This window comes from Notolepis coatsorum (assembly GCF_963971535.1).
Source record: "Notolepis coatsorum genome assembly, chromosome: 15".
Classification (NCBI taxonomy): Eukaryota; Metazoa; Chordata; class Actinopteri; order Aulopiformes; family Paralepididae; genus Notolepis; species Notolepis coatsorum.
In genome coordinates, this window is record NC_140179.1 from 46,597,321 (window position 1) to 46,621,619 (window position 24,299).

At 42.0% G+C, this 24,299-nt stretch overlaps 1 protein-coding gene across 3 annotated transcripts in view; it reads right to left on the reverse strand.

The window, feature by feature from the left end:
* The window catches only part of LOC311241822 (protein PHTF2), a 175,724-nt gene that overhangs the window by 80,645 nt on the left and 70,780 nt on the right, over positions 1-24,299 (reverse strand). For all 3 annotated transcript variants that reach the window (XM_084330741.1, XM_084330740.1, XM_084330739.1), the window contains exon 3: positions 22,956-23,036. In XM_084330741.1, coding sequence (XP_084186867.1) covers positions 22,956-23,000 — 45 coding nt within the window. In that variant the 5' untranslated portion in view covers positions 23,001-23,036. The remainder of the gene's footprint in view (positions 1-22,955; positions 23,037-24,299) is intronic.

Here is a 24,299-nt window from a genome sequence, read left to right on the forward strand (position 1 = left end):
CACTGCCAAAGCAGTAGGTGGCAGTAGGTGGCAAACATGAAGGCAATTTCAACCAATCAGAACTTGAATGTGCCTGCAAAGCAAAAATGTCAACAAGGCGGCCACCATCTTTTGCCTAGTTACCCAATGCAGCAATTCTTTTTCAGCAAAGCCTAATAAAAGTGCAATAAACAAAACGGATACATTCACTGTGTGTTCTGCCTGTCATTTGTTGATGAAACAAAACTAACATCAACACAAGTGACCACCAAGAGCGGATAGTTTAGTCTAAAAAAAGATCGGTAGCATTGTTAGCTGCATGCTAACGTCAATGGAGTATGCCATTATAACAATATAGCATTGTGGCTAGAAGCTAACGTTAGCTCACGCTACTTAGCCAGCACCAAACTGATGATATCGCGAGCTATCAGTAGTTAGATAACATTAGAGACAACGCTGTGTGTATTAAACAAAGGTGAATAGATGACTGGGCCATTTTGTTTAATGCTTGTTAAGTTGAAAGAGGAGCTCTGAGCTAACAGGGTCTGAATCCTGATAGCTCACGTTAGCCAGCTGCTCATGCAATCGGTAATGCTAGCAGAATGAATGGATGTAAACTTTATTTAACATATTGCATATGGGTACAATACAATACGGCTCAATACAAACAATTGTTAAGGGAATGCAGACTGTTGTAGCTTGGACTGGGGTCCTTATAACAATAACTTGACAACACATAGTAGCTGCAGCTATTTGGTTTGGGACTGCTGTCACCGGAAGGGCACGCAGATGGTATCTACTGCGCATGGGCGTTTTCGCAACAACGGCTCTGCCTCATGCAGACTACACGGTGTTGTCGGCGCGTTTTTTTTGCGTTTCTCCAAAACGCAAACACAATTTAGCGTTTCAGCCGTATCCAAAAAAAAACGCCAAAAAACGCATTTCTGTGTAATAGGGACATGAAACGTATTCAAAAACGTATAAAAAAACGCCAGGAATACACTAGTCTAACCATGGCCTTAGACCAGCCCAACACAAGAGTATCCATGATAAAAGTATGCCTAGTCTATAGGATTTATAAAGGGGAGGTGCCAAGCTACCTTCACAATTACTTCCAATATGTAAAAAACAATAATAGCCATGAAACCAGAGGTAGAGACACAAACATAGTTCCGTTTAGATTTAAACAGATTTTTCGTACTGTAGAACAGCCTGCCCAGCAGCATTAAACAGGCCCCCAGGTTAACTGGCTTCAAAAAGTATGTACGATCATGGCTATCGGCATAGGAAAGAGAGGATAGCATATTTATTTATTATTCTTTTATCTTCAACTGTATATGCATATTGTATCTTAAATTAATGTTTTATGTTGAGGCATGTCTTGTTTTTTTAATACCAGGGACCATGATGGAAATAAGTGCTTGCATTTTATCATGTTTTTATCCCTAAAATGATGTCTCTAATCCACAATAAAATCAATCAATCAATCAATTAATGTTGTACCCACAAAGATTTGTGGGTTATTTGATCAATTTCAAAGGGTTATATTTGATAAATTCATTAATAAATAATTTTTCGGGGGGGGGGGATCATAGCCCACACCAGACAAACAGCTTTATGTGATGTAATAATGGAACAACACATCGACACAACATGTTTTCAAAAGGGCCACTTCACCCATTATTAACCCCATCGTTCCGTTGTGGACATCCTGTCCCCCAGAGAGCAGACCTCTAGTGAACTGCAAATACGATGTCCTCTACTGGGCCCCAAGGAAAGCCCAAGAAAGTGAAGGAAATAACGTGTGCAGTTTCTCTGGGCTTGTGTGGGCTTGGTGGGGTTTGGTGGGGCTTGGTGGGGGCTTGGTGGGGGCTTGGTGGGGATGTGGCCAAGCTCTCGGGACACGGAACACGCCGGTCCCTTTTACGCCTGACTATCAAATGCTCTTTGCAAATGAACGATAAAATTCTGGGAAAAAATTGGCAATTTGCCCCTTTAAACGCAGATTAACTCCTACCAAGTTAAATGTTGACTAGGGCTGGCCACAACGGATGTACAAACATAACACCTCTCTATTTACGGAATGAGTGTCAACATAACATGGTCAGAAATACTGCATGACTCATAAACATGGCTCAAGCACAGAGACATGACGCCTACATGTACAGAGCAGGACATAACAAAAAATATTGTTTGTTTCCTGTTGGTTGTCAGTTAAGGCCATGGGTAGGTAGGGATTTTTTATTTTATTTTTTTTATTCTTTCCCACGGCGACTATGGATAGGGAATTTCTTTATTTAATTAAAATGTTCACAACAACATGGATGCATGTACTCTGCCAGCATGTTTAATATCCATAATACTAAAGGTTTGACTAAGATTTCTATGAAACTCTATAAAAAAATATTTTTTTTTAAAAAGGGAATTATTTTTGTTAATACAAATAAAATAAAAAAATCATAAAATATATTGGGTCGCACCTAAATCGGCAGGGTCGGTCGGCAACCGGAAACAAAGCATTATTTTTTTTATGCCCAGGGAGGAGGACAGAATATGAAGGTATATCATCAAGGATCCATGCAAACATATAGAATATTTAAAGGTCCCATGCATTTTAAATGGCTTTTTCCAGTGTTTAGCATTGTTTTATAGCAATAGGGGTTAGTATCAATGGGTCTGTGTCTCTAATTACCATATTGGCGGATTCCTCTAATTTAGTTAAGACAATCTCCTCCCCCAGTGAATTAGGTTATTCTGATTTGACTCGCAATGCGACGTAGCAAGGAGCTGATTGAGCTGATTGGCTCTGTAGTTGTAGTCACCGCCCACAATCAACAATTCGCTCAGAGCGAGTGGAATTACTTCCCCAAACAGCCGACAGATAGCAGAGAACGAGCGAGCGAGAGCGAGAGAGAGAGGGAGAGCGAGAGCGAGAGCGAGAGAGACCGTGCTCAGGAGTGTGTAAATGTGCGTGTAAATGTGTGTGCGTGCAGGGCTGGTGTGGTTCTTCTCCCCCGCAGTCGGGAGCTCGCATAATCACCGTCAAAATATCTTTGCGCATGCTCCCACGCGCACGCCCATATTCCGATCCGTGCAATAATAATCACAGGGGTATATATTGTCATTTGAAACAAGTTACCAATGCATTGTCCCGTGGGATTATGCCCCCCTGCGGCAAAATTAATTAGTAGGGATATCATGCACCGAATGGGAAATTCTTGGCCGAAACCGAATATCGAAAATAGGAAACAGTTGGCCGAAAACCGAATGCCGAAAGGCCGAAAATGATTAATATAAATATAATGTATGTGTTTTTTAGCTACCCGATTATGGCAAAATACATGATTATGGCCAAACTATATTATATTAATAATCACTATTATGGGCCCATAAAACATTTATTCAGCACTTTTGAATGCATACATTAATTCCAGACTGACTGCTGAAAGATTGTACAATTTAAAAATGTTCTCTTTGCATACAACAAAATGTGCATTAAAGTCAAGTGCATTTTCTTTTCTCTGTAGGAGAAAGTGCATTCAGAACAAAGCCAAGGTGCTTTAAAACTGCATAAAGATCTGCATAAAGACACACACAAGAGGGAGAATAGCTTATAGCAGACTTAATGATGTTACTGTAGTGGTTACTGAGTCATAATTCACGGCGTTCTAGCCTACATGGAAGGACTGTTGTATTTACTACATCTCCCGTGACTGAGCGGGAATGACGTAGCTTAAGAGAGACTAGTGAAAGAGGAATGGAAACGTTGTTAGCTAGCTTAACGCTAATGTTAGTTAAAAAGGTTTTTAACCGTGACGGGCATATAGTAATGGCGAGGATATAAAGCATGTTAAAGACGCATTTATTGGATGCGTTGCTCGCGGAGTTTACATAGAAACAGTGCGACTCCCAAGACAAGAGGAGTTATCAGAGGCTGTAGAACGCAGGAAGAGCTGCCAAGCTGCTCACGTTACACGTTGCGCATGCTATGTCTGTAGCCGTGTTTTGATTACGTCATCACAACAACACGTTAGGTTACGAACGTAACCCTGTTAGGTGACATTCGGTGATATATTTTCGGTGCTAAAACTAGAGCTGCCGCGGTATTGATATTTTCCTTACCGCACAAATTTGCGAAATATTTCCTACCGCCGCGGTTATTACCGCACAGTGCGCAGAAAAAAAAAAAAAAAAAAGTTTGAATGCATTTTTTTTTTTTTTTGTAGTCTACTCTTATAGCCTGCCTCTAGTCTAATGGCGCTTTTCCACTGCATAGTATCTACTCGACTCGACCCGCTTTAGGCACCTGGTACTTCGTTCCTTTTCCACTGCAGCCAGGTACTACTCCGTTTGTCTCCGTGTGGGGATGCAGGCGGGGCCGCTCGCTTGTGTACACTGAAAGCTCCGTGGGCATAGCCAATTAGCCATGTCCGAGGGCTTGCAGCAAGCCAGAGTTTAACACAGTTTAAATCAATCAATCAATCAATCAATAACAACATTAACCATACTCTCGTTGCGTCTATTCTGCCAAAGCTAACGTTACCTCTCATTGTGTATTCTACCAAGCAACCCGGGTTTAACGTTACCTCTCGTGTATATCGGCTGACGGTAGTATTAGGCTAATAACAACAACAAACTTAACACATCAGCGATCTTGTTGTGACACTAAACTCTCCGCTCTGTGGTAAATTGGGTTGATGTCGGTTTTGTTTCATCAATAAATAAGGCAGAATACACAGTGAATCCATTCTTTTTTGTTTATTGCACTTGGTTCTGTCGCAAACAAATCCTGAATGAAATGCATCCTTAGCGAGGCAGTAAAGATGGCGGCGTTCTGTTTTTGTTCAGAGCCTCCAAACTGTGACGCGTCTCTCTTCTGACCAGTCAGTGGTCTGCAATGTTTCACATGACTTTTCTGGTACCACTTCTACCCAATAGGGTCGCTTGGAACCGAGTAGGGTATATCTGCAAAGCCGCAAGCCGCAAGCCAACTTTATTATTATGATAAAAAACAGCGGTGACGCGGTATTCAGCCTAACTCTGCGGTGAGCGTGATGTAACAGCGATACCGCGGTAATGCGGTTATCGCGGCAGCTCTAGCTAAAACCCTTTGGTCCGAAAGCCGAAAGTGCCCTTTTTAATCATTTTCTGCCGATAATTTTCGGTGGCCGAATATTCGGTGCATCCCTATTAATTAGTATCCTCCTCAATCTCTCTCTATCTCTCTCTGTCTGTCTGCCACTCGCAGACTGTGTGGGTGACTGTCACTCAAAGCGCTTATGGGCGGAGCCCATCCAATAACAGCCTGAAATCCTGAGGTAGAAAGATGATGCTTTTGAGTACCGGTACTTCATTAGAAATATAAAACAATGGGCGGTCAGGTGGCGTAGCGGAGATTGTGCTCGTCACCAATGCAAGAGGCTGCGGTCTCGACTCCCGGAGAGTCAGCATTGCCTTGGCTCGGGCTGATCGCTGATCGCGCGAATTGGCATAACGACTAACAGTGGGATGGGAGAAAAATCGGAAAAAGGAGGGGGAAAAAGATAATAAAAAAAAAATATATATATATATATATATATATATATAAAACAATGTTTTTTTTTACAGATGTGTTCCATAGACTCACAGGAATTGTGTAAAGTTGCCCAAATAGTGCAAGGAATAGCAATGCATGGGCCCTTTAAGCAATAATACACGAGAACCCGTGGTATGTCATGAATATTGCCATGGCTGGGATGCGCCCGCAGTAGCGTAGCCTGCGTAGGCATCACAGAGTGGCAATATTCATGACATACCACGTGTTCGAGTGTATTATTGCTTTTATACAGCAAGTTTAACCCATCTGGTAGAAATATAGGATGAATACAGACAATTCTAGGGTATTTTTAATATCGATTTCAGTGAACTTGGTGTAGAAAAATAGTTCCTAAAGATGTCTCGTTGCTATGGAATTTCTTCCACACAGTGAGGCATACAGTTTATTAATTGAACAATGGGTATCGGATCGGTACTCGATATCGGCCGATACCCAAAGCCCAGGTATCGGTATCGGGACTGAAAAAGTCGGATCGGTGCATCCCTAGTTATTATGAGTTTAAAAAGTCAGGAGAACCTCAGGTCACGGAAAGACGGGCGTGAACAGCTCCTTAAAAACAGCTCCTCTTCCCTGATGACTCAGTGGCTGTCATCAGGGCGGAGGGCTTTGCCCAGACAGGAGCAGCTTATAGGCAGACCCATTAAAACATGACAGAGCGGCTCTCAGAGCTGCCGTCCGTCCGTAAGTCGGCTAACAGGCTTATGACGGGTTTAGCTCTCAGACGTCCGCTCAGAATTGCTGACGTAACCATCCCATTATGCCAATGGTCCCAGTGATGTAACTGGGATGTAAAATCTGGGGCTGCTCCGTAGACAACATTTGAATGGGGACTCCTGATTTTTATGAGGCCATAAAATGAATTTGCATCAAATTCAAAACAGAGTGATGCACAAAATAACTTAAAAGAAAATAATAATCTCTCTCCCTCTCTCAATAGTGGCGTCAAAGTAGTTGTGCGTTAACTTTGACAGCCTTAGTTATGACAGATTGGGCCCTCAGGCACCAGCCAGAAAACACCACGCTGTCTCAGTACTTGGGTTGTTGGGAGGCTCTGCTGGCTTTAGCTTCTCACGCCAAAGTGGGTTAAAAATCTGCTTCTAAAAGTGGCTCATGATAGCGGAGTTACCCGAGATAAACGTGGCTTTACTTACAATGCACTACGGGCCAACCCCGACCCCTCACCCGACCCCTCCCTCAACATGCAGACATAGGCTACATGAGGAGACCCGAGTTTATTTTGAACAGCTTGTCATTTCAGTTGCATGAAATTCCTTTCAGTTGCATGAAATGCAAGTCCAAATGTAACATTCAATAAACATTTAAGTTTTTTTGTTATATGAAGGAGCATCAAATTTGCGGAATTATAGCCTACTGCTGGGAAACACTTAGGCCTAGTCTTTCATGAAATAAAAAAATGTAATGGTCCATGGCGCAACACTCGTTTGTTTAACATATACAAACAGGCTATTAACCCATTCTCTGCCGGGCATTGTACCCATCCTAAACCATCCTCTGCCAGCTCTATTTGTCTATGGAGATGTTCACCTTCTTTGCAGGGCTATAACTTTTTAAATTGTATTGCTAAATTGACATTACTATGGCCCATTCAACATCAATTATCTATCGTTCAGGATGTAGGAACGTTTTACTTTTTCATTCACACATTCATACAAAAATACGGTCTAGAGTATAAATATGTTTTTATCGTTTTCTGCAGTATTTCATAGAACGTGAGATATAGCCATAAATGCATATATTAGATCATCAAATGCAGTTAGATACCGATCGACGCCAGATAAAAAATGTCAACTGTACATGATCCTAGACGTTATGACTCATCATGCGCGGATGAACGGAGGGGGGGGGGGGGGTCGTTTATAATTCCGTGACCGACGTTAAATGATTCATGTAGTATGGGTGATATATTGATCAGAGCAGTTTGTATCGAAAATGGTAAAGAAAAACGCTGAAACTCACCCCAGTCTCCTCGTAGCGTTGGGTGATGAGAGTGGAGCAAAAAGATCGCTATTATGGGATGTTGATCGATGCGATCCATTGCCGGGTTGTATATTACTAATACACGTCCAAATAATGTTGATTATTGAGTTATGGCAAAGATCCATATCCACGGTGTCTGTATTGAGCCCCGGGACGATCACCGAGTGGCCGGATGAAAATAGGGGACGGACCAAGCACTTCCGGCCACTTCCGGTTTGGCAACTCGTCGACCGGCCACGAGGTGGCGGTATTGAAGCGATGCAGAGTTGAGCGGAGTCCTACAGCACCAGCCAAGACTCCGTGGGTGAAATGTGAATACCATGACGAAAATATGAAATATTGATCTCAAAGACGCCTTACGGCGTCATTGGCAGATTACGCATGGCGGAGAATGACGTGTTAACACGTCATCGGCGGAGAATGGGTTAACCGAATGGAAACTAGATACGCAGGAGTGCTTCGAAATAACAATTGGCATACATTTCACAACGCCTTTGAAAAAGTCAAAACAAGTCTAACAACAAAAATGCAATTTTTTAAAGAAAATTATAATATCAAGCAGAAACCATGGGATGGAAATCAGAGCGTGTCAATGCGGCATCTGCGCTCAAATGAGAGTTTTCAAACGTTCGGCTGATATGATGTTGCGGCGAGGCGGAGGCACTGGTGGAGGTGTTTCCTGTTTCATAATAAAAGCGCTACGAATTTCATAATAAAAGCGGCCGCTATTGTCATATTGCCGATTGGGAACCCCTGCACTATGACAACCTTAACTTCGGTTGTGATTGGTTGAAATGCACTGTTTGCATTTTTCAAATAGGTCAGACAGACAGACAAAGAAACAGGCAGAAAAGAGAAACAGACTGATGACTGGAGGGGGGGGGGGGGGGTCATTTTCTGTCCTATAGCCATGATAGTCATGCAGAGGAAAAACACTTCAAAGATTATATCCTCCATCTTGCCAAGTATATACCAGAATTTCCCAGAGGGGATCAATAGAGGAATATCTTATCTTGTCTTATGACAGGAGATCAAAGGAGAGGAGATCAAAATAATGTGTCTCCCACTCAAGCAGACAGTTACTGTTGTTTAACCTTCGCAGGACAGAATTTACCTCCAGCATTTATGTTCAGCAGATGGACACACACACACACAGGGAACAAAATAAGCACACGCCATTCGCCAATGGCCTGTAGATTTAACGTCTGGCGACTAAAAATAATAGGTCTGCCCGCCATCTGGCGTTTAGTTCATATCGATACTCTTATTTTGAAAATCCTGTGCGGGTCTCATTTCCGCCCCAAGCGCAGCTCCAGTCATAATATCTGGGCTCCGGCAGCTAGCAGCAACGTTCGGTTCATATGATACTCTTATTTTGAAAAATCCTGTAGCAACTCCGCGAGTCATATGATATCCGCCCACTCCATGTTTCTTGAAAACAGAGCAGCGTTAAACACAGCAGCGTTAACACAGCAGTGCGCCTACAGACTCAAAATAAGTCTGTGGTGTTTTTTTTCTTCTCACAACGAGTCAAATGCATCTACATGCTTTGCACCGTCGCCATTCCTTTATGCCCACATCGCCCGAAATTTACATTTATGTACCAATCACTACAACGTTAACGTAAGCTAACAAGCTAATCCTGATCAGACGAGGCAGAGCCATAGTGAACAGCAGACAGTGGAAAGGGAAATGGGGGGGGGGCACTCTCCCCTTCCCTGCGTGTGTGTGCGTTTGGAAAGACGACGAAGTCACTAGTCAGGACTCAGGACAGGAGTATATTATAGTAAACTGAGGATTACTGAGGATGGACAGATAATGTTGATATTCAAATATAAAAAAGTTTCGTTCGAGAGGAGTGGAAGTTTAAAGACAGACTACAATATGATGCAGGGGTGGTGAGTTGAAACACAGTGTGTGTGTGTGTGTGTGTGTGTGTGTCCCGACCCCACTTCTATGTTTCAATAGATTATTTGCATTTAAAACTATTAACCTTAAACTATTCCTTCAGTCCACTCAAAAATATGCTAATATTCCTTTTTTTTTTTTTATCCACTTTTTCTCCCATTTTCTATATTTTCTCCCATCCCAATTTCGTATCATCCAATTCAACCCTCCCCTGTCACAAACGCTGTTTCTTGCCTCCCACAAGCCGGCTGCAATGTGGACTAAGTCATACATAGCACAAGTCCCCTCCGGTACTTGAGGTAACAGCAGTCGCATCTTTTCACCTGCGCAGCTCGATCTCTGTGTCGAGGAGTAACGCGTGGGAGGCTCACGCTGCCCCCGACACTTCCTGATTCTACTGCGCAGGCGCACCAACCGACTTGTAGGAGTCGCTTGTTCACAACGTTCGATCCCCACCCTTCAGTTTTCCCTCCCCGTAATACGGCCAATGTGTATTACTGCGGACGACCAGCTAAACTGAAAACAATGTGGAGAGCTGGATTCTAACACGCGAATCCTAGCGTCTCCACACTGGTGGCGAGTGCCTTGCCCACTACACCACCTAGCCGCCCCCACTAAAAAGCTATTTATAATTTTTGGCTGGTAAAAAATCTGCCCGGCACACACACACACACACACACACACACACACACACACACACACACACACACACACACACACACACACACACACACACACACACACACACACACACACACACACACACACACACACACACACACACACACACACACACACACACACACACACACACACACACACACACACACACACACACACACACACACACACACACACACACACACACACACACACACACACACACACACAGGAATAGACAAGCAGACAGGGCAACAGAAGAACAACTGGCTCACTGATAACAAACTATCTTTACACCGGGGTAAAACAGAGTCCATTCTCTTTGGATCAAATAACAAACTCAGCAAGGCCAACGGTTTCTCCGTTACCTGTGGGTGACAATATTGTCACAAAGAAAGATGAAATGACCTACCTGGGTTCCATCCTAGAGGCAAATCTTTCCTGTGACAAAATGGCAACCAATGTAATCAAAAAAGTCAACCAACGAACAAGATTCTTGTACCGGATCTCTGGTAAACAAGAATACCTTCTTGAAGACTCTAACAGGAGGACTCATTCAAGGGTACTACGACTATGCTTGCACCTCATGGTACCAAAGCACCTCAAATGCCCTAAAAACAACACTACAAACATCACAAAACAAAACAAACTGGTCAGACTACTGCTTGACCTTACTCTTAAAACCCACCTTACCCCTGCCCATTTTGACAACCTAGGATGGCTTAGAGTAGACGACAGAGTACAGCAACTTGCAATGGGCCTGGTCTACAAGATACACTACACCACTAAGGTACCCATGTACATGTCGAAATACTTCCCAAAGGTCAGTGAATTCCACGACACCAGAGGGAGTTCCACAAATCATGTTCAACCCAGATTCGGCTCAAACAAGGGACTAAACACGTTTCGGAATTATGCCACATCAATGTGGAACGCCCTACCCACTAAGGCTGTCCCCGAAGCCTGTTTTGGGGATTCGAACTTGGTCAGGGTTTTTCTAACGAAAGTTCGAACTTCGAACCTTCGTTTTTAATTTATTTATTTTATTAGCGATATCCATTCATTTTCATCCATCCAACCTGATGTTATCGTTGGGAACGGGTCTGATTTGGATTATTGGGCTCGCCAAACAAACTATCAAATCATACAGTGCCCTGCGCTGCCACACAACTAACACAAGACTGAACAAAAAACGCTCATGGACCCACGGTCTGTCGTTGACTGTGACTCGCTTGTGTTGTCGCTGTGTGTCAGACTCTGCCTGCTTCCGAACACCCGCCCACCTCTACCTCTGATTGGCTTACCATGACATTTTACTCAACCTCAGCCAATCGTCAGCATGTATGCGCTGGTCTTGTGCACTGCCCACTAACCAAGGAAGGACAGAATGCCTCTCGGCGCAGAGATCTGTCTGATGAAAAAAACAGCTTCAATCATAGTAACGTGCCGCATTTTTCGGCAGTAACGGTAACGGCGTTATTAAGATTGGAAGAGTAATCCATTAGATTACTCGTTACTGAAAAAACTAACGCCATTAGTAACGCCGTTATTTATAACGCCGTTATTCCCATCACTGATGAGGACACATATACGATCGATAATCTAGCTTTTATTTGAAAACTATTCATAAATCAAGCGAAAAATGGCACGCTTTCTAAGGAAATACATTTAAGCTCGATTTGCTGGAGTTTATTGAGATGAGACAGAACGCCCTAAAAATATATTGATATTTATCACGGTATAAAATGGAAATGTATGTATGAAAAAAGTATCTGTTTAGTGCATGTTGACTGGAAGCAACTCATTGACGATCACTGTGTTACTTAGATTCATTGCTATTATATTTGATGTGTTTTATGCACTCGCAAATAAGTCCTATTCTCCATTGGATATAGCGTTGGCACGGAAGGGCCATCAGCAGAGGGCGCTGTTGGCCCGGAATGAGTTAATGAATATAACACATCAGTTTCTTTTAATACTATAATATTAGTGTAGCCTAATCTTTATCTGCAAAAAATCTGCAATTTTTTTTTATTATTATTATTTTTTATTAAAAAAATTTAATTCAAATGTTGATTTAGAATTCGAATGCCAACGTAACGAATGAAGGTTCGAACGTTCGAACGTTTGGGCTCAGCCCTACTACCCACAGCCGTAAAATAATGTGGGCGATATGGCCTAAATATGATATCACGATATTTTCTGACCTTTCGGCGATACACATCAATGTTTTTCTTTTTTTCCCCAAACAATTCATTATGAGGCTTACCAAGACAGTATTTGAGTTTGCAAGCTAACATTAAAGACAAAATAAAATACCCATGCATTTAGCATTTTTATATTATATATTAGATTTAGATTATTGGATTATTAGATTATATATTGCATATATTTAGCAATGAGATATTATATGATTTAGATATGAAATATGATGAATTGAAAATGGGGGACCCTGATGTAAACAAGACGAAAGTCTTTCTCTGGTCTGCATCCCCTTAACAATTGTATGTATTGAGCTGTACTGTACCCATTCTGCAATATGTTAATAAAGTTTTAAATCAATCAATCAATCAATAGCATTTTAGCATTTTTATGAAACTACTGTATATTTGTATGTCTCTAAATGTTTTGATGAATTGAAAATAGAGGACCCTTATGTAAAAAAGCCGAAAGTATTTTTCTGGTCTTCATCCTCCAATCCACTGTTGTTGTATTGAGCTGTACTGTATTGTACCCATTCTGCAATCTGTTAATAAAAGTTTTCATTAATTCAATCATTCAGCCGGCAATGGAATAATTTTGATTGACAGTCGAGTCTGCCAATTACGTCACACCGCTTGCACCCGCCCTGCTGTTCTTAGCACCAATCGGCAAGCGCTATTCATGTTTTACATTCCAGAATGTCCTCCATTGATTTTGACGAGAGCTCAACACAACAACAACAACGGTAGCTCCCCGCGGCCGACGATAATATTACCAGCACACCGCAGCATGACTAAAACGAGGCATAATGATTTTACTGCAACGAATGTTATAATAAAAGCCTTTCCATACATCTGTCTGATTGAAAACTTTATTAACAGACCGCAGAATGGGCACAACTCGAGTAATGCTTGCTATCTATGTCGTCCTCGGACGTTGCTATGTTTGGGTAAATACGCTGATGTTATTGAACGTGTAACTATATAACGTTAATGCCACAAAACGAATGCCTTTATCATAAGTAGTAACTTTGATGCAGTAGTGTGTGTGTGTGGGGGCGGCGTTGTTCAAAAGTTTGAACGTGTGGACCAGATTGACGCGACACAATCCTCTTGGGCAAAACATCACGATATTCACGATACGTTAAAAAAGTGTATCGTTAATGAACTGTACCCGATATTTATATAATATTGTCATATCGCCCAGCCCTAATCCCTACCCTCCTTCAAAACCGCTGTCAAAGAGCACCTACGGGTGGCTGCAATTAGAAAATGGCCCCGGTAAATGTCCAAACCCCCCAACACCCACCCACCCACCCACCCAACCCCCTACAATGTACAGTTTCTTCCCCTTCGAATGTATATATTTTTTTTATGGTCTCTTTCTCTTAAACAGTACTGTATATTTGTATGTCTTAGGTCATAAATGTCTTGGTGAAACAGTACTAAGTACTGTATGTCATGTATGTCATAAATGTCTTGATTAATTGAAAATGACCCTGATGTAAACAAGATGAAAGTATTTTTCTGGTCTGCATCCCCTTAACAATTGTTTGTATTGAGCCGTACTGTATTGTACCCAGCGCTCTACGCTAACCTTTTTCCCAAGGAGCACATGTGCTACTAAATGAAAAAATGTAGGAGCACACAAAGAAATGTAGGAGCACCCAAAAATATTTAGGAGCACAGTGAAAATATTTCAAGTAACATTATTTTCAAAAATAAATGTATATTTGTACTGTGCGTGCATGTGCAAACGGGAACAGGACAAGGACACACATCTGTGCAATAGCACATACCACCAAAGTCACTGGCCCACTGTGTGTGTGTATCTGCATGTGCAAACGGGAATGGGACACAGCAGTGGCGGTTGGAATGCCCCACGGGCCCTGAGGCGAGATTGACAGCTCTTGACAGCTCTTGACAGCTCGGGCCAGCTCGGCCCCCCCCCCCCCCCCACACCACCTGACCCGGCACCGGGACATCCCTCCCTCCTCCCACGTGTGCGCAACACGGACATTAATAAGAACGCTTCAATAAGGAAAGTCACGGAGCATGGAGGGTCATAAAAAAATAAAGTGATCAAATCGCTTTTGTCTTCTCTCTTCTACTGTGAAGCCAAGCTTGGTCATGCAGGTCTCTCTCCCATCTCTCTCTCCTATCCTATGATCCCAATATCTCTCACACACAATTCTGGAAATTCCTGGAATAGTGGAATAAAACAGGAAAAACGTTTCAGCACCACGGAGAGTGTTCTCTGCACTGGCCGCGCGGTATATAAAGCAGGCCCAGGCTCGCCACAACAGTGGATTTAAAAGCCTTTTATAGATAATTCATTTGTATCGCAACGGAGTCACGGATCTAGTCTTGCCACGTAGCATTATGTAGACAAAATTCATATAGAATAAACAAGTCTAAAACAAAGACTTTTAAACAAAGTTTAGCCTATTAAATCATTTTATAAGCATTCGTTTATTTGCGGTCTGTGTGAGAACTGAAGCAACCACCATCTGCAGAACACCAGCCCAGCTCTCTCTGTCCCCACGCTGGCCGTGAGGCCACGGTGGTATATAAAGTCACTGTGACTGAACTGCTTGGCTGTTCTGAATCTGACTGGTGGTTATGCCTGTAAAGTGCAAACAAAGGCCGATAAATGATCTCTAAAAACCAAGTATGTTATTTACATTAATAAGCGCCATGGCTGCTGGGCCGCCGCCGCCCTAATAGATGTATAAATATAAGTTTATGGTAAACTGTAATCTCATTATCTGTCCAACAGTCCAAGGTTACCTGCTGCTGCATGGTAGTTGACACACCGCGGCTGAAGGCAGTGTCCGTGCCGGGCATGTTGTCGGGTGATCAGGTGAAGGGCTTGTTGTTGTTGGGGATGGGAGGTCAGGAGGAGGAGGAACGTCGGCACGAGGCCCTGTTACTTTTATAACAAATGCGTCTAATTTAGGTAGCTTTGCGTTCTTCTCGTCCCGTTCTTTTTTGTCTGTTCTTTTTTGACGGCCACATTTATGTTTGTAAGGCTTAGGCGGCATGGTTGCGGAATATAATGGATCATTCACTTTCACTCACTGATGATTTCACTCGCTGTAAGAGACAGACGTCTGCTGTTCGTTTTAATTTCCGCACCAGGTAAATTGTCTCATGACACAATGATGCATTGATTGCTGGGTAATGTTGTTGTCCTCCAGTAACAAGTCAGATTTTGCACTGGAGGCACAACAGGAGAGACAACATTTCCCAGCAATCATCATTCTTTAATTTATTTTAGGCTACAATCGGGAAGAATAGGAGGGCCTATTAGTTTCTGTGTCAAATGTATATACTCCCTTTTCTTGACTCCTTCTGTATCACAAACAGTACTGTATTTGCAAATCTGGTATGTCATAAATGTATAGATGTAGCAGTACTGACTATCTGTATGTCATGTATGTCATAAATGTCCTGATGAATTGAAAATGGGGGACCCTGATGTAAACAAGACAAAAGTCTTTCTCTGGTCTGCATCCCCTTAACAATTGTGTGTATTGAGCTGTACTGTATTGTACCCATTCTGCAATCTGTTAATAAAGTTTTCAATCAATCAATCAAGCCTGACAGCGTGGGGACAGAGAGAGGAGAGGAGAGGAGAGGAGAGGAGAGGAGAGGAGAGGAGAGGAGAGGAGAGGAGAGGAGAGGAGAGGAGAGGAGAGGAGAGGAGAGGGGAGGGCTGGGCTGGTGTTCTGCAGATGGTTGCTTCAGTGTTCTCACGCAGACCACAAATAAACAAACGCTTATAAAATGATTTAATAGGCTAAACTTCGTTTAAAAGTCTTTGTTTTAGACTTGTTTATTCTATTTGAATTTATTCGACATAATGCTACGTGGCACGACTAGATCCATGACTCCGTTGCGATACAAATAAATTATCTATAAAAGTGCCCTATCTTTTAAATCCATCCACTGCTGTGGCGAGCCTGGGGCGAGCCTTTATCGCTACCGGGAAAACATAGGGGGAACATAGGGGGCCCGGGGAACATAGAACCCTTTTGGAACATGGGAAACATAGGGGGCCCGGGGAACATAGGACCCGGGCCCCGGGGCATGGCGCAATGCAGTCTGTCATCCAGTCCCACGAACGAACGGCAACTCCATTCAGTCCCGGGCCGGGCCCGGGCCCTAGACCCCCCGCGGGCCCTAAGGCGGCTGCCTCAGCCGCCTCGCCTATATATCCGCGGCTGGGACACAGACATTTGAACTATTAAGTGATTAATGCCTACTGTGGCAAAGTTGTAGCCAACAACTAGGCCTAATAAGAAAGGCAGTGACATTGAACAAAAAGGAGACACTGGCATTACCAGCAGGGCCATCAGTAGAGGGGACTGTAAGGTGCCCTTTCGGTATACTACCTTTGCTAAAACTGTGTTCTCTGTTAAAGGTGGTAACTACTGGAATAGCCTACCAGTTGTGATTAGAGAGTGCCCCACATACTCCATGTTCAAGACCCATCTTAAACTGCATTTTAAGGCAAACCAGAACTGTGATAATTTTTAAATCTGATTTAGTTTATGTAACTTGTTTCTTGTTTTTATTGTTGTTTTTATCATTGATTGTCAGTGTTGGGCAAGTTACTTTTAAAAAGTAACTAGTTACAGTTACTAGTTACTTCTTCCAAAAAGTAACTAAATTACTTACTCAGTTACAAATTATAAAAGTAACTAGTTACTTCAGAAAGTAACTATTGCGTTACTTTCAATATTTTTTTTTACATAAACAACATACACAAATCTAAACTATTTTAATGTTGCTGTGGGACAAAGTGAGACTAGCCTCCAATCAAATGCCATGTATGTAGATATTATAATTACTATGTTTATATAGTGGATCATACAAATACAATAGATGTTTTGGAACTTTTGATATGTATTGCCCCTCAACAGGCCACAACTGGGCAACATTAAATTATGCTTGTTAAGCACTATACCAAAAATAAATAACAAATATATACTGATTGATTGAACATTTTAATTAACAGATTGCAGAATGGGTACAGCAGTACGGCTCAATACACACAATTGTTAAGGGGATGCAGATCAGAGAAAGACTTTCGTCTTGTTTACATCAGGGTCCCCCATTTTCAATTCATGACATTTATGACATACACAACATACAGATATAAGAATCTAATCGAATCATTCTAAACCAGGGGTCTCAAACTCAATTTACCTGGGGGCCGCTGGAGGTAGAGTCTGGGTGAGGCTGGGCCGCATCAAATATTCCACAAAAAAAGGGTTTAAAGTATTCCAAAAAAAAGTACAACTGATCCAATCTTCTCACAAACAAACTCACTAAAACCTCACAAACACCAGCAACTGAGCATTCTCAGTGGTGTCAGTGGACTCATCCACAGCTATGGAAATGCATGTGCATTTTTTTAACAATAATTCTGCTTGCAGCTTGATATGATTTCATTCCATTTATTTTTGTGGTTCTTAGCACTGAATTCTGAGGAAAGGCTGCATCAAAATAACTGTGTTTTGTTTCATAGTGGCGTTTCATATTGCCACTCTTCACAAGAGCTACCGTTTCTTGGTGCTGGGAGGATGCATGCACGCATATTTTTTTGTCCATGCAGCTTTGAATTGCAGCGATTTTCACTGTCGACTTTTCTTTTACTTTCTTTGAACATGCCACGTTTTTCTACTAACTGCCTGCTGGCGAAACTAGGCTACTAGCTACATTTATCTCACGGGGATACAACTGGGAATGAGGTTACTAGCTACAGTACACGCAGATTAGACTACCTGTCGATGCGCTGTCAACTCGCTCTGACTCGCCCCGCTGAAAGACAACATGCATTCCGTGAAGACCCGCCCTACTCTGCTCTGATTCGCAGACTGTGGGTGGGGGGGAGACACGCTGACGGGACGCTGAATGTGATTGGACCAGAGTAGACAGACACACACAGTGGAGCAGTGCTTGCAGAGGAGATGAGTGGAGAATTTGCGCACTAAACAAGGAAGAACATATTGCCCCTCAGCACAGATATCTGTCTGATGAAAGAAACAGGTTCATTCATAGTAACGCGCCGCATTTATTTGCAGTAACGGTAATGGCGTTATTGAGATTGGAAGAGTAATCCGTTAGATTACTAGTTACTGAAAAAACTAATGCCGTTAGTAACGTCATTACTTATAGCGCCGTTATTCCCATCACTGTTGATTGTCACCATGCTTTTACCCTAAGCAGGCTATTTATTTATTGAAAGAGTTTTGCTGTCTCCTGGTGTAAATTAGCTCTTGCTACAACATTGCATGTTTACATTTTGTATGTTGTACTTGATGTTCATTAACATGTACTGTCCCTATCAAATAAACTATCAAATCAAACTACTGCTACAAAAGTAACAGTCACTTAACTTTAGCTTTTGCCCCTTTTATGCATACAATGCCTATGTTTTGGCTGTGTTGCTCTTCTAGAAAAATAATCCTTTCAGGGTTGCCTATTGAAATACTGTACACCTCCAGTACAGAAACATTGTTTATGAGTTTGCGTGTCATTGATTGACAGTCGATTCTGCCAATTACGTCACACCGCTTGCACTCCGGCCGTCCGGCACTGCAGCTGGACCCTATTGCCCACCTCTGCTGTTGATAACCCTAGCCAAGTTAGCTGTACACACATACACAGTGGGCCAGTTACTTTGGTGTAGGGGTGTAACAATGTATCGATCAGAAGGGGAAAATTCAACTGCATCGATTTGAAAATGTTAGAATCGATTATCGCAATTTGAATGTGTACAGTGTTATGTTGTTATCATGTCCGTTACAGTCAACACAACGACATACGCTACTGCATCAACGTTATGATTAACAAAGCAAGGCATTCGTTTTGTTGCATTAACGTTATATTACTATTGCTATCGCTAAATCTAGGTGTTCTAAAATCTATTGCTATTGGTAAGACTATAATAAAGGTGCTCCCATAGTCGAGCGGACTGTACTCTAACTGGACTCCACAAAGTTCTGCTGCTCGGAAAACGCTCGCATATCGCAATGGCAGATTTCCAGGAAGTAAACAAGCAAAATGAGAGCTTCCGATTGGTAATTTGCTTTATTTCCCATGAAACCAGTCACGTCACTCTACTGTGATTGGACCGTTGGCTTGAGTGCAATGTGGGACTTGTAGTTTTTTAACGATTCTCAGCGGAGAAATAAAAAGAACGACTGAGGCTGTAATCTGCACTCGCACATCGTGCGAGTAATTGATTTTTCAGGTTCGCACACACATTTTTAGGGGCATATGCGAGCAATATGGTCGCACTGTAGAGCCCTGATTGTACCCATTCTGCAATCTGTTAATAAAGTTTTCAATCAATCAATCAACAACAGACAGGTGACAAACAGGTGATATGGTCACACAGGGACTCAGGGAGACAGACAGGCCATAGGTACAGACAGACAGGTCATACGTACTAGGGCTGCACGATTTTGGGAAATAATCGAATTGCGATTTTTCTGACAGATATTGCGATTGTGATAAAATTTGCGATTATAATCATTAATTCTTTTTAAAGCAGCCCCACAGAGGTTTATTGTAAAATGCGGCTTGCATCTGGCCTACGCGGTGGGTCTGTTTGGGACACCAAGCCTGAAAATGTTTCTTTTTACCTGGGAATCGATACCGGTACCTTTTTTTCTGTACTTTACTCTCCCTCTCTGAAGTCTAAACTTCACAACACACAATGTATATTTATTTTGTATTATAAAAATTTTTATGTTTAAATATCAACATTATCTGGCAATCTTCAGTAAATACTATCAAACTCCTCTGATGTCAGACCAGATATGAGACGCGTGCACACACACACAGAAAAGGAGAATGGCTTAAATGGTTTTAGAATACTTCAGCTAATGAAGTTAAATGTTTATTATCATCAACTATCCAGTTCGTTTTTATAGTGCAACGTTTTTCTACTTAAACATTCATTGAACCGAGCCCCGCTCCCCCCCACCCTTTCCTTACTCAGCTCAGATGTTTTCTCTGTCTTGAGCAGGGTTAGCTAGGAACAGCTTTTCAAGCTTCGCACCTTGGGCATGGAATGAGCTACAGGACCATATCCACTTAGACACCCCGGTCTATCTTGGTGAATTTAAATCTGTATTACATAACTCCCTACAAGAAGAATGTTACTGCTTTCTGTAGTCGGGTCCCAACTGCAAAACTGCAAAATTACTGTATTACCCTGTATTATACTGTCATACACTTTTACTATCATGTAGACTATTCTGCTGTGTTTTTGTGTTTACATGTGATGTATTGTACACTATACATGCACTTTTATTATGTTCTTGTGTGATGTATCGCACATTTTATTGCTGTGTGATGTATTGCAAATGTTATTGCTGTCATCTTGGCCAGGTCTCCCTTGCAAAGGAGATCTTGTATCTCAATGGGACTTCCTGGTTAAATAAATTATTTAAAATAAAAAATTTAAATTAAAATTGCAGGCTGTGCGATTTGCTAATTGCATCAGTTCAAATCGCGATTTCAATTTAAAATTGATTAATCGTTCAGCCCTAATATGTACAGACCGACAGGCCATACGTACAGACAGACAGGTCGTAGGGACAGATAACATTAGGCAGTATGAAAGCTGAGAGGTTCAGGGGGACCTTTAGCACTCCTGTGTCTCAGTCGTGTCCAGCTAGGATCCGATATCTGAGAACACAGAACATTAGACACACTGCATGCACCTCCCTAGCCCTGTATAGCCTGGTTTAATACCACTACACCTCCCTGTATAGCCTGGTTTAATAGCACTACACCCCCCCCCCCCCCCCCCCATATAGCCTGGTTTGATCGCAGAGGATTTCACGGAATTGAGATATTAACACGGAATTCTGAATTATCGCAAATGTTTGTATTTAACTGCACTGGCACTGTTGTACGGCAGATGTAATGATGTTATTAAAGTTAATTAAAAACATAATTTTGTATTGTTTTTTTGGGTAAAACTTTAATTAAATAAAAAAAAAAAATGGGAAAAAAATGAAAAATCCGAAAACAGGAACATTTAAAACTGAGAAATACGAAAACAGGAAAATTCAAAAATCTGAAAACAGGAAAAGATAAAACGAATTTTATTAGGGCCTTAGTTGTACACTAGCAGTACACTAACACTAGCAGTACACTAACACTAGCATCTAAAAAGGTGAACTATCCCTCCATGAAATGATGTAGATGAAAAAATAGCAATACCATGTCCTATTAGGAACTAGTACCTTATCAATTAATTGAGCTGTAATTTAACACAACACCAGGATTCAAAGTCTCTGATGACATCACTGGTCATATCCAAACAAATCTTTTGATCTGTGTGAGATTATGTGCAAAAATAAATCAGCATAAAGTGCCCCTTTAACTCCTTGACGGCCAAACCCGAGTAAAGTCGGGTTATCTCGCCAACCGTTGAGTGCCAGAAACCAGAGTTACTCTGGTTTTGATCCTTTGATATTTTCCTTTGATCCCCGTTCTATACGGTCAGCCGGAGCACTCTAGGTGTCTCTGATTAATCTGCCTACGTTGGAATTGCAATGACGATCGAATCTCACCAGGTGGCAGTATCACCTACCGTTTGAACTGGAATGGCTTGGTGTGCATGTACACCTTTTCCTTTTCTTTTTTTTTGCTTTGCAAGGGCTCCTCCTCCTTGGAGACAGAGAGACACAACGATCGCCTCGAGATTGTATTGCCTGAACCCTATTTCCCATACACACGAGTATAGACATATACACAGGTATTATTCTTTTTGTAATACCTTCTGGCTAAGGTAAGGTATAATCTATGTCTATTTTACCGAACCTGAAACATGTTTTTGTAGCGATCACAGTTTTGTGTTTTACCGGGACGTAAAACATGCTCGACAAACACGATCGCAGTTTCTAGTTGATGATTTTGTGAAGGCACATATGTACATGGTATATACCTTTTATTTGGGGTTTCAGGCGATCAACCAGAACAATTTAGGCTTATTGCATATAACGCGGCATATCTCGCGATCTATGAAAAAAGACTGGATTATTTTGGAAATGGGGCGATGTTTAGCGTGTAACAAACTACAGTGTGTAGAAATGAACTGATTAGTCAGTAATGGACTATGAACAATGCCTGTAAAATGTCTCCATAGCTATAATACAGAACACACGATGGGTCTGCAAACATCACTAAAATGGTCAATAACGCTGGCGCCAAACAGCGCAGATGGTGAAAGCTGGTGGCCGTCAAAGAGTTAATGCTCTTTCACAGAATAAAGACGTTGAGGAGATTAGTCTACTGGCTAGAAACCACATGCAACAGTTGCTACTGAACCATCATCGTCATCATCATCATCAGGTGTTGAATTTCAAAAAGCTCTAGGTGAAGATCCGTATGACACCTACTAAATAATACACTTTGGCAATGAGAGCTTTCAAAACAGAGCAGTGGTATTCATTTAGACAATGAATAAATGTTGAAAACACGTGCACGCAAACACACACTCTTTCAGTCTCTCACTCACACACACACACAAAGAGACAAGCACAGGCAAGCAGACACACACACATGTTCAGGGTCCGTCTTACCTTCTTCTGGTACCAGACAACAGCATCTCTCACTTTGGAAGCCATTTACATATCCCTGGTCCCCGCTAAGGGCATCTTAATCTGGAAATACCACGAGAGAGAGAGAGAGAGAGAGAGAGAGAGAGAGAGAGAGAGAGAGAGAGAGAGAGAGAGAGAGAGAGACAGATAGAGATAGAGAGATAGAGAGAGAGAGAGAAAGACAGACAGAGAGAGATAGAGAAAGAGAGAGAGAGAGCAGTGATGTAAGTCACAGAGTACACAGACTATAGGTCTGATAAACACACGGCTGAGAGACTGAGACAGAGCAGGGAGAAGGAAGGGAGAGAGAGACAGAGAGGTTTACAGTAAGTGACGGACTAATGAGGAGAGAGAGAAAGGAAGAGGCTTTTAAAGGCAGGCAGGTGGGTCTGAGTCACCAACACTGTGAGGGGGAGGGGCATAGATACTGTATATCCAACTCACACACCATTAATAGGGAAACAAGTAGAGGCATTCACATAATAATAATGTGTTGGTTTCCATGTAAAACAGACACACCAGCATACTGGGACGCTCTTCTTGTCCACCCAATCACTTAATAAGAATTACTGTGTGTGTTTATTATTACAGCTGGTTCCAGCAGCCTAGTAGTAGGAGCCCCCGGACGCGCCACTATCAGTCTCACACACCACGGGATCACTAGATGGGTTTCTTGTTTATAAACATACCGTGTTCGAGCCAATCAGCAATACCAACTGGGTCACGTGACTAAGTTGCCCCCTACCTGTGGTAGTGTGACGGGGCTCTATGGAGAAACAATGACACTCGTGAACCGTGAACACCCTGACTAAAGGTTGTTTCAAACGAAAACGGCTGAATGTCATTTTGCCAAATCAGCATGGCTGCGAGTGTGAGTCTTTCACCTTTTACATATCTAACTTTTCCATGGATTGATTGTTTTAGATCGCTAGCATGGCTAACAAATGCAAATATATTGTAGTCTGCGTCACATAAAATGAATGTTACTAGCTAGTCAGTTAGTTAGCTAAATAAACGAAAGCGAAAAATTATGTTTATGTCGGCCTTTATTTTAAACTGTCTTGTTTTGCTAAGCTAGAATCCCGCCGCGGGTTTGGTTATTTGCCTAGAAGATCATTTACTAAGTTTAAGGTAATGTTGGCTAGGATAGCTGGCCGCCGGTGAGAGGTGGCTAACTACCGGTTGATGCCTGCCAGCTGATAAAACTAACGTTACGTTAGCTTTTCAGCTTTAGATAGCACATTTGGTTTGAGAAATGCATGTTATAAATACATCATTATTATTATTAGTATTATTATTTTTGCTAGCTAAGCTTTCTCCCAGTAT